Here is a 13904-nt window from a genome sequence, read left to right as displayed (position 1 = left end):
TAACAGTTTGGCGGTAACATGTATGGTGATATTTGCTTCCTGTATACTGGTGTGATCCATTGAGAATTTTAAGCTGCTCATTTAGTCATTTTAAATAAATACGTAAATATGCAACATCGAATCCACAGCAGATGACATTATATCTTTACTTTTAAGTGTTCACATATTTAAGAAAGTAGAGAGGGATATGGCTAGCTGAAGCAGAATTCACTACAGAATGAGTCACCGCTATCCATGATTTCTGGGAGAATGTTGTATGTGGGCTGCTGGGACTGGAGTGCCAGGGCTGATTTTAAGTTCCAGTCCGGCCCTGTCTTTAACCCCTTCCCTTCCGGACCATTTTTCTCCTTCGCACTTTTCTTTTGCCCTTCACTTGACTTTTTTTTACTCACAGATCCACACGAGCCCTTATTTTTTTGTACTGTGCAATGACAGACTTAATCTTTTCATAAAATATGGTGCAAAACCAGGAAAAAATTATTTGAGCAGTGAAATTGAAAAAAAAGCTAGTTTTTTTTTCTTCCCATTTTGGGGGGTTTCGTGTCTACGCCGTTCACCCTATGGTAAAACAGACTGACTGTTATATACGATTACAAGGATATGCAACTTGTATCACTTTCATTTTATCTGATGGCTTTTACACATTAAAACCTTATTAAAAAAAATAAATGTGCTGAAAATTGCTCTATTACCATCATTATAGCTCTTTCGTTTTTTGGTCGACGGGGCTGTGTGAGGTGTCATTTTTTTGTGCCATGATCTGTACTTTCCAACAGTACCTTGCTAGTATATATGTCACTTTTGATCATTTTTATTACAATTTATCCAAATTTGATGTGACAAAAAATGTGCATGTTTGCATTTGTTTGCGCTTACGTCGTTTACCGTGCTAGATCAGCTATGCAGTATACAGTATATATACTGCAATAATCAATGCGATCAGTGCTAGATTGCTCTGGGCTGTCAGAGCACTGAGCCGGGATCAGCAACATTGTGTCGCTGAGACCTGGCCAGGTAAGATGAAGGAATTGCCCCTCCGTGATCGCATCATAGGGTGGCGATCCCTCTTCCACCAGACACCATGGATAGCTTCTTGCAGCCATTTAAATGGAGCTGTCAGCTTTGACAGCTGCATCTAAATGGCTAATCAGCCAGGAATGGTGATCCTGATAGCAGCAGGGAACTATGCGCTGCAGAGCGAGGTCACTGCGTGACCCACCCCTCTCTGAACTCCCCCACCTGCTGCAGGACATGCCGGCATGTCCTTATGCAGGAAGGGGTTAACATGTCCCTGTCGTTATAACTTTTAAAATCTAAATCAACAGTAGATGTGATATAAAGCAAGTTTGCAATTTACATACTTTTTTTTTTTATCATGCTTTAAAACAAAGCTGTACTTATTTGTATCCAAGTCCAGTCTCCTGAAGGCAGCTGTTAAGCCTTGTGCTGGTGAAAAAAAGAGAGGCCAAACGTAGATAGTCCTTGCCAGTACAAAGTGTCACGGCTAAATGTGTCCATCAATCAAATGTGAACATGCAGATGACCTGGACTTGCTGTGTTTAGCCTCTTTTTTTCAAACAGCACAAGGCTAAAAATCTGCCTTTAGGAGACTGGACCTGGATACAAGTAAGTATAGCTTTGTTATGAAGTGTGATACCAAAAAATAAAAATGGAAAGAAAACTGGAAGAATTGATTTTAAAATAAATTGATTTTTAAATAAAAGTAATACACATATCTGTATAAATTTCTGGCATCAGTTCATTTGTACTAGAGTGGCCGTAAAATGAATCTGTGTGTGCACTATCTGCTGTCTTACTATTGATAGAATACCTTCAAAGATTACCACACACCAGTAATATGAAATAGCCTTTATTTATTCATAATACAAATGGACAATAAGAACTAAGAACAGTAAAATAGCGGTGAGGCTACATGCAATGATGCAACAAGGGAGGTACCTAAACTATGATTTAAAGTGACTCTGTACCCACAATCTGACCCCCCCCCCCCCCCAAACCACTTCTACCTTCAGATAGCTGCTTTTAATCCAAGATCTGTCCTGGGGTCCGATCAGCAGGGGATGCAGTTATTGTCATAAAAACACCTTTTAATCCGGCAGCGCTGTGTCTAACGGCCGGGGCTTACATTTGTATATGCATTAGGCTGGCACACCCTCTCTGTCCTTCCTCCCCACCCTCCTCATCATTTGGATTGCTCCAGGCAGATTGCTTCCTATTCCCCACCTGTGTGTCTAATGAACATGGGCTGGATCGTTAATACACCTGTGCAAAGCTCAAACAGGAGGGTGGGGAGGAAGGACGGAGAGGTGGTGCCAGCCTAATGCATATACAAATGTAAGCCCCGGCCATTAGACACAGCGATGTAGGCTGTAGGAATAAAAGTTGTTTTTAGGACAATAACTGCATCCCCTGCCGAACATAACCCAGGACAGATCTTGGATTAAAAGCAGCTATCCAAAGGTACAAGTGGTTTGGGGGGGGAAAGATTGTGGGTACAGAGTCGCTTTAAAAATACCTATATAATGGCAAAAACAGTACTTAAAGGGGTATTCATGTGGAAGAATCCCTGTCATCATAGGATCTTTAAAAAGAACCTCTCACCGGGGATGCAGGCACAGAGCCCACCCAACCCCTCCCAGTTTATATCACTGAGGTAATCTCTAATGTGATTAAAATTGGCTTTCCTAAAGTTTAGTCCTAAGCATTTTATTATAGCATAAATCAAAACTTATTACGTTGTGTTCACTATTACCTAAGTGACCCACCACCTCTACCTTTGATAATCTGTAAGGCCTATTGGGTAAAGGGGTTATCCAGCGCTACAAAAACATGGCCACTTTTCCCCCTACTCTGGTCTGAACTGAGTTTCAAACCCCCACCCAAACTGTTGACAACAGTAGGGGGAAAGTGGCCATGTTTTTGTAGCGCTGGATAACCCCTTTAAAATTAGGTCCAGAAGTGCCCCCATTCTTGTTGGTACCTGCACTAGTTCAAAAAAGGTAGTTATCTTTTTATTTTTCCAAAAATCTGCTTCCTTTGTTGGACCTGCAGGTTTCTGCTTTCCAGCCTAAAATGGGGTCGTTAAAATACCCCAAAATAATGACTTCATTCTGCTTTTTTGCCTCATCTATTTGTAATATTAGAAGATTTTCAGCTGCTTCCATTATGAAAATGAAAATGAAAGTAACACCTTAAACTGATACAGGCCAAACACATTAAAAAAAACCCTTAATTTTGTGTCTTTGTAGTCTGTTTTCAGTCATTGTCCTCCAACCATTAGAGCCTTCTTCTTATTTTGTAAGTTTTACAACTTCTCGGTTTTCTTTATGCAAAATGTTTGTCCTCAACTCAGATACGAGGAACAACATTCATCTGATATGAATAAGGTCTTCCAGCATTGGTCTTGGGCTCCGGCCTTATGCTCAGATTCTTTCTGTCTACGGTTGGCTCCAAGGTAAACTTTTGCAGTATAGTGGTTAAAAAAAGGAAGAGCTCCATGCGAGCCAGACCTTCTCCAATACACAAGCGCTTGCCTAAGAAGACAAAAGACAGGGCTCATTTATTGCGGGATGAGGTGATGTTTTAAGTCATACCATTATTGGTTATTTGCAGCATTTTGTTCACCTTTTGTGAATTATTTGTACTCAGTGTTCTAAGACTCCTTGATTAAGTGAACCACTGACTTGAGGAAACGCCATCTTATCAAGGTGGTATGAAAGTTATTTTGCATATCCTTTCTTCCCACAATTCCCAGTGGAGCAGGAATGGCCTTTAAGTCTCTACATGTCTTTATGATGCTCTCCTTAGGGAGAATTAGTGTCCCTTTGATTCTTTAATTCATGTTACTAATCATTCCAAACCCAGTCTAGATCCACCAGCCATATCAAATCAGAATGACCTCAAATATGTTCAGTCACCAAACCCTAGAAAGCCATGATTAAGGCTGCGGTGTAGCAGCCGAAACGCGTAGGCTTCAGTTGCATGCCGCACGTGTGTACGGTGACGGAGATACAATAAACAACGCACTTGATTCCACCTTGCCGGGAGCTGGACTCGTTTCTTTTCCGCATCTACTCAGGACACCTGTTGGAGTGTGAGCCCGTGCTGTGAAGCTCGGTGGATGGGGTAAGCTGGTTTTTTTCCGTTCATGAAAGCTCAACTACAGACATAGTTTACATATAAAGTTGACCAGTTAGGCTAGGTTCACACTGCGTTTTCAGCATCCGTTTAACGGATCCGGGTTTTTTTTACGTCCACAAAAATAGGGTCAGCAACGTTTTTTGGTCCGTTTTGGTCCGCCAAAAAAAAAACGGATCCGTTTTTTTTTATAATGGAAGTCAATGGAAAAACGGATGCACACAAATGAATCCGTTTTTTGCAATCCGTTTTTCATGCGTTTTTTGCAAAAAACGGATGTGTTAAAACGGATGCTGAAAACGCAGTGTGAACCTAGCCTAAGCAACAAAAAAATAACAACGAACAGATAGACACACATACAAAAAAACAGAGCCACACTATAGTGTAGTATCTTTAATGGATCAAGAGACAGGTGTAATTCATTAAATGAAAACTAACCTGGTTAGGTTGTGCTAAACTAGGCACAACTCTATGAAGCATTTGTATTGAGCAGAAGTACCGTAGCCCGGCTTGTGATCCCACAATTGTCATCCATCACAATGCAATTGCCCAGAATACCCCAACTTACATCCACCAGTTGGATCAACCTTTCAGCCTTGGCGCAGGAATACGGATTCTTGCTGCTAATAAAAGCACCCCTTTATTGCACACTCCAATAAAATGTACAGTAGAAAAGAGCGACGCGTTTCAATGTCGATCCAGCGTCTTTATCAAGCTTATCCAACAAGAGTCCCTATCCCTGCGTCAAGGCTGAAAGGTTGATCCAATTGGTGGATGTAAGCTGGTGCAACAATAAAATAATAATAATCTCTTACCTGCAGAGAACGGCATGAACGCATCACTTTTCTTAAAGGAACCCTTCTCATTAAGAAAGTGTCCAGGATCAAACTCATCTGGGTTTTTGAATTGTGCGGGATCTTTTAGGACAGAGGTCAGGACTGGAATAACCATGGTTCCCTACAAGTAAATGTAATAAAATACATAGATGTAGAAATTGGATAAGGATTAATCAACTTCAAATTAACAATTTTATTTACTCATCTCTAATAGGAATGCATGGAAACCTAAGACGGCCAACAGATTGAGAGGAGCAGCATACTGAACCTTAGGAATGTGATATCCTCTGAAGGTTGTGTCCTTGCTGGCGGCATGAGGGACTCCTCCAGGGACAATATCAGCAAATCTCTGGATCTCATGGATTACAGCTTCTGTATAGGGCATTTTAGTCTTGTCTTCTATTGATGGACAGAGATCTCGGCCTATCACATCGTCAATCTCTGCATGGATCTTTTCTGAAATGTAGTAAAACAAAACACAGAATATAAGTTTATCACTATAATATACAGTATATCAGAGATACTGTAGGTTTCAAATCTTACCACTGCCTTATATACCCTTCCCCTCTGCTAAGACCTGTGGGGAAGATTTACCATTATGATTATTTCCTTATTATAAAACTATATGCATTTGACCATAATTTTGAAGTATGTCACTGCCCCTTTTATGAGACTTCACATCTGAGTACCAGAATCATTACCGAAAACCTGCCAACAATAATGGCTGATATTTGGGGACAGAGAAGTAACTTCACATGCCTGGCTTTCAATGCAAAAATTGTGATGGGACCCCTTAGGGCCGTATTACACGGCCCGATGTCTAGTGTCAGCAAGCACTGATCTGCTAGATCGACACTCGCTCACTGAGCCTATTACACGGCTCAATAATTGTGCAGCAAGGGCTGAATATATATATGTATATATAGTTAGCGATGTCCGTGCAGCCCATATACATATACATACCTCTTCACACTCCTGGTGTTCTCATAGCTTCTGCCCACAGCCGCCGCTGGAAGTTCACAGTCGGTCTCTGAAGTGACAGGCCGCTCAGCCAATCACTGGCCATGACGTTGTCCCATCTCAGCTGGGTGATTGGCTGAGGGGCCTGTCATTGCAGAGACCAGCTCTGAAGTTCCAGCATTGGCTACGGGCAAAAGCAAGAAGAACACAGTGAGCATGGACAGGTATGTATTATTATTATTTTTTTTTACAGTTTTCAGCTCTTGGCCATGCATCGCCATTACATGTAGTGATGCGCAGTCAGTGGCCGATGATTGTTTCTTCAGCTGATCGCTGTCTTTATTACACAGCCTGATTTGGAAGAATATCGCTCAGAGTAATAGGGCCTTTACCTACTATCTACTATTTATAATACTGGCATCCCCTTATGTGTCAGAACTTTAGGACCCCTCTGATACTTTGACCCAGGTGTGACTGTTATCTTAGTCCTCTTACCTTGTATTTCAGGATACTTCATTAGTATAAGAAATCCATATCTCAGGGTTGTACTTGTAGTCTCTGTTCCAGCAAAGAATAAGTCTAATATTGTCGCTTCGAGGTTTATATCATGAAATTCTGTGTCTGGATTCTTTCTTTCCTGAAATATTTGAAGTTATTTATTTTAGCCCCATAGACAGTGTAGCTGTAAAGGAAGTTATCTAACCTAAAAGAAACTTTACAGAATTGGCAATCCATATTAGATTGAAGGGGGTCTGCCTCAATAAGAGGGGTCCGCCAATAAGCTGTAAGGCCCCCTTCACATGTCAGTTTTTACTGCCAGGAAAGCCTGATCAGGAGGCTTCAGGAAACCATTAGGATTTCCTGACAGTAATCAGTATTTTAGTTCAGGAAACCATCAGGAATGCCTTCAGTATTTCTTGACCGTCCAGAAGTGTGCGTGACTAATGTAACCCTATGGGTTCAAAAATCTAGAAACAGCCGTTCTTTTAAAAAATAGTATGTTGTGTGAACATAGCCTCAGTGTTGAGGAGTGTGGTGTGCAACCAATGAAATGATTGCTTTTAACATTGTATTTTCATAGATAGTTAAATACTGGCTGCTACAGATCATCTATACGTCTGCTAATCTAAGATTATGTACCAACCCACCTCTTCCATCTTGGTAAGAAAGCAATCTATGAAGTCACGAGGACAGTTCTCATCCAGGGTGGCTCTGTGAACGTTCACCATTTCTTTAATAAATTGTTTCAGGCTGTCCATAAGCTTAAACATCCTCTGATGAGGCCCGGGAACGTGCGTCATTACGTATGGGAACATGTTTAGGAGCTTATTAAAGAGAAAAGAATGGTAGAAAATATAACATTAATATACTTTGTTTGTAGAACGTTGGAGGTATGTATATTATGTACCTATTAGCAGGAAAACAGTGGTGTATATACGCCCATGGCTGGATAGGGCTAGTCAGCATGATTCTGGAGATAAATTCTATTATTTTAACAGTCTTCTTCATTTGTGTTAATACGTAAATGTGGCTCACTTGCCTAGATGTTCTTCAGCATGCCAGTAACTTAGAAAACTCCAGGCCATGTCTTCTTTATCACTGCTTGCATCCATCAACCCGATCTAACAGCCAGAAGATAACAAGAACATGGGTTGGACTATGCTGAGTCCAGCCAATGCAGAGGAACCATGCTAACTATGCTGAGGAACACCCCCTGGGCACTTGAGCCTTACGTACCACATCACAGCTGATTTTCTGCTGCGGATCTGCAGCAGATTTGATGGTGCAGATTTGATGCTGTGTTCAGTTATTTAGATCAAATCAGCTGCAAATCTGCTGCGGATCGGCAGCAGAGAATCTGCTGCGATACGGTGTGTGTGAAGCTACCCTTAAAGGGGTATTCCCCCCCAAGAGCTAAAAAAAATTAAATGCCTCCAAACCTAGCTGGTCTTACTCACCAAGTCCCCCTGAGTATTTTGAGCCGTCTCCCATCTTTCCAGAGTTACAAGTTTTTCTAAAAATAGGAAACTACATTTCCCATCATGCAATGCTTATGACTGATGATGGTGATGTAGTAGAGCTGAGATGGAGATGCAGCAGAGTTGAGATGGTGAAGATGCAGCAGAGCTGAAATGGTGAAGATGCAGCACAGCTGAGATGGTGAGTATACAGCAGAGCTGAGATGGTGAGTATACAGCAGAGCTGCACTGTGGGCGTCTAGGGGCTGCGGGGGGGCGCAGGTGAGTTCGCAGGGGGGGTGGAACTGGGGGGGGCCACATGCACAGGAGAGCCGTGAGCTGCGGGCAGCCACCGGGTGAACTTGGGGGTGGGATGGTTTGGGCGCACAGAGTTGGGGCTGCGTGGGGGGCGCAGGTGAGTTTGCAGGGGTGGGACTGGGGGGCCACACGCACAGGAGCGCCGTGAGCTGCGGGCGGCCACCGGGTGAACTTGGGGGGTGTTCAGGGCGCACAGAGTTTGGGCCGCGGGGGGGGGGGGTGAGGGTCGGGCTGCACTGGCCGGGGACACCATGTGAGCACAGGCCGCGACCAGCGCCGCATACTCCGCTCCCCAGCGGCTTCAGGTGAGCACAAGTAAACAGGGAGTGACAGGGGAGGGCTGTGGGCGGAGAGGGCAGGCTAGACCCGGCTGACTCCACTGCGGCTGAGTCAGGGACCTGTCTGCTGGAGCAGCCACTTCATCAAGTCCTCTACCTTGCTATGAATGAGACGGGGCGGCCGGGAGTTGCGGGCTAAGGAGGATGCAGGCCCTCGGCAGTGAGGTGCGGGACTGCTGCGGTTCCCAGGACAGCAGCACCGCTTCTGGCCTGCTCCGTATAATGTAATGGCCACATGGTGCGGCCACCGGGTGAGCTGCGGGGGGGCAGACACATGCTGCACTGAAAGGAGCAGGCGGCCACCGGGTCAGCTGCAGGGGGGGGATCGGTCTGCGCTATAAGGAGCATCGCGGGTGGGCTCTGGGTGAGCTGGGGGGGGGATAGGGGGCAAAGACTGTGGGTACGCTCTGGGTGGCGAGGATACTCAGTGCCGGTGAGCTCTAGGGTGAGGGGGATGCACAGTGGGGTGAGATCAGGGGGGTTGGGGGTGCTGCTATCAGAGAGGCAGACAGCTGCAGCTGTCAGCGTCTCACTGTTCTCCCTCTCTTCCGTGGACTGGGTTAGAAGCGCTAACCCAGCCCATTGAAGAGATGGAGGACATGTGATGCAGTCTCGGAGGGTGCGGGCCAGGAGCAGGGAGTGTGTCGGGTTGGACTGAGATCTGATGATTCTATGCAATCCGTGGGGGTGGATGCATCTAGATAACAGCAGAACTGTGCAGAATCCATATTAACTTTATATTGGAAACATGGAAAGCTACGTGTGGGCAACATATTAATGCAAAAATAATTTGGGGGGGAATACCCCTTTAAGCTTATATCTTAGTTCTCTGTCCTTCTGTTTTGTGTCTGCAGTCATAATCCTTGTCATCTGTCCCCTAGGTTTTGCTAATCTTCTAAATGAATGCTCCTAGGAACTAGAGGACACATAGTAGGTATATGTATGATCAGGCTATACAATGTCTGTTTGAAGACTGTAACCACAGAGTCATGTAGGTCTACATACAGAGCTATAACTATGAAACTAGTAGGCTTCAGTGGCAAATAAGTGACTATGATTTACTCCCATTCACTAAGGGGACAAGAATGATTTTTTCTTTTAAACGATAGGCATTTAGACAAGGGGATAAATCCCTATGAAAATGCTTAATGGGGTCGTAATTGCGTTTGTATATATTCAGTGAATATTTGTATTTGCGTCTGTATCTATATACTGTGAACTGTGAATCAGCGAACAAGCAAGCCTTTGCCCATTCTTTGGCCCTCTTACATTCCTAAGAACGCTCATTTGCCCAGTAATCTGCCCATATAAAAGGGTCTTTGTTTATTGGCCCCTCTGTTCTAACTCTGTGCCAAGGCTGAGAACATCTCTGATGTGAGTTAACGTGTCCAGACAATTTAGCAAATGTCCACCTTTACTATTAGGTTACGTTCATACTATGTAAAAATGACCTCCATCTTTCATACAAACGGCCATCATTGTGCAAATAACGTTCGCTATTTTTAAATGATGGACATTGTTATGAGAGACGGATGCCATTTTTACATAATGTGAACCTAGCCTTAATATGTTAGTGATACAAGTAATAAGTTTTAATGTTATTTTACCCATGTATATTATACAAATTCTGTAATATTTACCACCCCTGAAGCGGAGTTGAACAGCCGGGTGACATTGTGAATATTAGACAGGAGGGTCAAGAATTTTTGGTCTTCATAGTCAAATCTTTCACCAAACACAACGGAGCAAATGACATTGGAAACAGCAAGTCGCAGTATATACGTTGGGTCAATCGGAGTATCTGTTAATAAATATATGGAGGTGGTCAGTGATGATATAACGTACTATACAATATAATATAGACATTGAGGAAAATATGGCTCATGGTAAAGATCACTACACAGCGGGACTGCGGATGTACTGTATATTCTGGTTGGAATCCCAAGCTTACTAAATCTGGCCTTGCATATCAGATTAATGTTGGTTAGGCACAAATTTCTTTTAGGGAATGAGGTGATTCTTTGTTCTTCCTAGACTGAGGATAAGAAGCAGGGAGCTATCTTCTTCATCACCTAAAAGCATCTCTCATTGAAGAATATGGGCAGTTTGGGCAGCCATTGCCCCCCTCTGAGCTGTGGGGGCCGAACTGCCCAGTTTATATTCCACCATTGATGACTGGCTTGAATGTATGGAACATATAATTGTTTCATTAAAACCACCTTTATCCTTCATAAATTTCTCAGTTAGACATTGGGCTTCTTCTTGGATCCTTTCTTCGATGCTCCTCTTTCCCATTCCGAAATTTCTCAAAGTTGTCAGAGAGAATCGCCGAAGAATTTTCCACCTTTCTCCATTGCTTTGAATGACCCCTGTAAGTTCAAGTAATCAGTTAATGGGATTGTCCAGAATAAAAAAAAATATGGGTGGGTTGTTTTACAAAGTGTCACTTCAACCTGTACCCGACTGTTTGTTCGATTGCATCTCAGTCCTAATCACAAGTTGGCTGAGCAAGAATACTAAGCCCAATCCAAGCACAGATTTTTTTCATAGCCAAAAATCCTCTAAACTGATATTTATGTTATATGAACCATGAGAAAAATATGAATGGTAGTGACATTTATTTTATAGAATAATTTGCATAGAAATCAAAGACAGTTAGAAATTCTTGTTATTTTCTTTATTCACTTACCAAAATCCTTATAAAACAATCCTTCTGCTACTGAGGATCCCCTATCACTAAATGCATCGCTGTGGTCCACCAATGCTTCCTTCATGGCATCGTACCCGATCAGTATTATCACATGAAAGTGCGCTATGGAGAGGGTATAGACTGGTCCGTATGTCTTACCCAGCTAGGAATAGAAAACATAAAAATTGCTGTATTTAACAGACCTGAAAAGGAGCCATATACTCAGCCCTCATTCACATGCCCTTATTTCTTGTCTGGGACTAAGTATGGTCCCATAGGTTTCTATGGCCCTATTCTCACATAAATTATTTTAAGGGTGCACAATATGGCCGTGAGTCGTGCCTTACAAAATAATGACATGTCCTAGTGCATACCGTCATGGCAGTATTCAGGCTTGTCTGTAATTTGCGGGCATTGATGTCCGTAATTCTAGCTAGTGACATTATTTTGACTATTCCACCTTTTTTTTCAACAAAAAATACGGATCCATTAGGGATGGATCATGGACCAAAAATTGCGGACAAAATATATGTTCTACACACCCAAAACAAAATAGCTGTACCCTCAAAATGTTTCATCATTCAGAGTGTTAAGACCCAAATCAATAAATCAATAATAAAATATACGTTCCACAAAAAAAAGAGAATCTGTGAATGTAGCCTTAAAGATGAGGATCTTGTCCAACATTTTTATTTTTACCCAGAAGGCTCAGGAAAGGCTTCCGACTTTATAAGATGTGACACTTATCTCACACAGGCCTAAAATACACTCAGGAAATTCCAAGATACTAGTAAGAAAGGAAATGCAAAATAGCCCTCACACCTCTTGAGCAAAGAGATGTTCCTTCCAGTCGAAGTCTCGCTCAATCAAGGAGCCTTAGAACATTGACTGGGTATTTTATGCCAAGCCAAACAATCTCTCCAAAAGGAAAGATTTCCCATCTGCAGATAGCTATTTTGCATATATTTTCTTCCCAGAATTCTTAGTGGAGCAGCAATGGTCTGTAAATCTCCACACGTCTTTATGACGGGCTCTCCTTAAAGGCCCTATTCCATGGAGTGATAATCGTCTGATTATAGCTCGGTGGAATAGAGAAAACGATCAGCCGATGATCGTGTCATCGGCTGATCGTTTATTTAGGCCCAGACCTAAAATCATCGGTCACCCGCCGCGCATCGCTTCGTGGAATAGCGGTGTGCGGTGGCAACCGACGATTTGAGAAACAGCAGCATACATTACCTGGCAGGGCTTCTCCTGCGCTCCGTCTTCCTTCCGGTCCCGCGGCACAGCATCAACTCCGGAGCGGCCTGACTGAGCTGTCAGACTGCTCAGCCAATCACTGGCCAGGACCGCCGCGCCGAAGCAGATGCTTTGCCGCGGGACCCGGGGAGGAAGACGGAGCGCAGGAGAAGCCCTGCTAGGTAATGTATGCTGCAAGGGCTGCAAGGACATCGGTAACGATGTCCCTGCAGCCCTCGCATAACGATCATCGGGCCGTGGAATAGGCCCAGTAAACGAGCGCCGATCTAGCAGATCGTTTATATAGTTGATTGGCCCGTGGAATAGGGCCCTAAGAAGAGTCACAACCCCTTTGACCCAAGATACTAATAATAAATTTGCAGGAACCTAAAAAAAAGAAGAACCCTGGAACCTGCACTCACAACAAAGGAAAATCTATTCCTATACGTGGACAATAAATCACTGATACTTTTTATTATATGCATGCGCCTTATGTTGTTTGCCTTTGGGGTCAGTGCAGTTATTAGTCTGAAAGATGATTGACTACCAAGAGCAACAGTCTTGAGGACCCAACACATGCAAACTGTACAATACATTCTGCTTATCAGTTGCTTTCTTTTGGGTTCCCAACAGCTATGAACGTATCATGTAGGTATCTGCTCACCTACAGGGGTTCTTCAGTCTTGCCATCTATACTAATAATTCCAGATGGCATCTTCAGCAATGGTACAGACCCATCAATGCCAACAGAGTAGATGATGGAAACAAAGGCTGATAATAGGAGCACCGCTCATTGGTGTCTTAAGTAAATGTATCTTCCCTACAAACAACATGTTTCAAAATTGGATCAGCTGTACATACCTTAACTAAAGACTGTGGAAGTTCTGAGGGGCTGATTTGAAATATGTTCCCCAGCAGGGGTAGAGGTGTAGGTCCTGGGGGTAGGTTACTGTATTTCACCCTGCCCCACCATTTTATGAGATAGATTAGGACAGTGACCACCGCAGCCAGGAGAAGTGTTGCTGTAATAGTTAGAGCCATCCTGCTTCCTTCTGCACTCTGCACAATGTCCTTCTGTGTTTATTCCTGAAAAACCAACACGTGATCCTGGGAACAGGCTGGGCGTGCGCTCGAGTTACAGCTGTATTGTCAATGAGAATAATTAACCCCTTAAGGACATGGCCTATTTTGTCCTTCAGGATGTGACGGTATTTAGAATTTATTTCGTCCTAATCTTCTCTGCTCACCATGATTTAATTTCATTCATCGTCATAGCCATATAGTGACTAGGTGTTTTATTTATTCAGTACAGGTCATTTTTTTTAAGACTATCTACCTCTGGGTGAGTATCTATCCACCCTGGGGGAAATCCCATAATGACACTATTGGTACCCCCCACCCCTTGAAA

At 43.2% G+C, this 13904-nt stretch overlaps 1 protein-coding gene across 1 annotated transcript; it reads right to left on the bottom strand.

Annotated features, from left to right (window-relative positions):
- Positions 1 to 2479: 2479 nt before the first annotated feature.
- Positions 2480 to 13611, bottom strand: LOC138766023 (cytochrome P450 2C8-like). The gene is made up of 9 exons (XM_069943298.1): positions 13358 to 13611; positions 11258 to 11420; positions 10788 to 10937; positions 10209 to 10369; positions 7103 to 7279; positions 6450 to 6591; positions 5263 to 5450; positions 4974 to 5115; positions 2480 to 3554 (listed from the first exon to the last, which is right to left on the bottom strand). Exons 1-9 carry the CDS (start codon positions 13535 to 13537, stop codon positions 3370 to 3372), a joined length of 1488 nt encoding a protein of 495 aa, XP_069799399.1. The 5' UTR covers positions 13538 to 13611; the 3' UTR covers positions 2480 to 3369.
- Positions 13612 to 13904: the final 293 nt, after the last annotated feature.

Source organism: Dendropsophus ebraccatus, chromosome 10 (genome assembly GCF_027789765.1).
Source record: "Dendropsophus ebraccatus isolate aDenEbr1 chromosome 10, aDenEbr1.pat, whole genome shotgun sequence".
Taxonomy (NCBI): domain Eukaryota; kingdom Metazoa; phylum Chordata; class Amphibia; order Anura; family Hylidae; genus Dendropsophus; species Dendropsophus ebraccatus.
Note: the sequence above shows the minus strand (reverse complement) of the source record. Positions and strands in the feature narration are given on the sequence as shown.

Bases quoted from the DNA above. Each gene is read 5' to 3' on its own strand.
- LOC138766023 (XM_069943298.1), bottom strand. From the start codon at position 13,537: ATGGCTCTAACTATTACAGCAACACTTCTCCTGGCTGCGGTGGTCACT. The intron at 10,938-11,257 runs GTAAGTGAATAA...TTGAACTTACAG, and splicing joins ATTGTTTTATAAGGATTTTG to GGGTCATTCAAAGCAATGGA. The intron at 3,555-4,973 runs GTAAGAGATTAT...TTGTCTTCTTAG, and splicing joins GTTCATGCCGTTCTCTGCAG to GCAAGCGCTTGTGTATTGGA.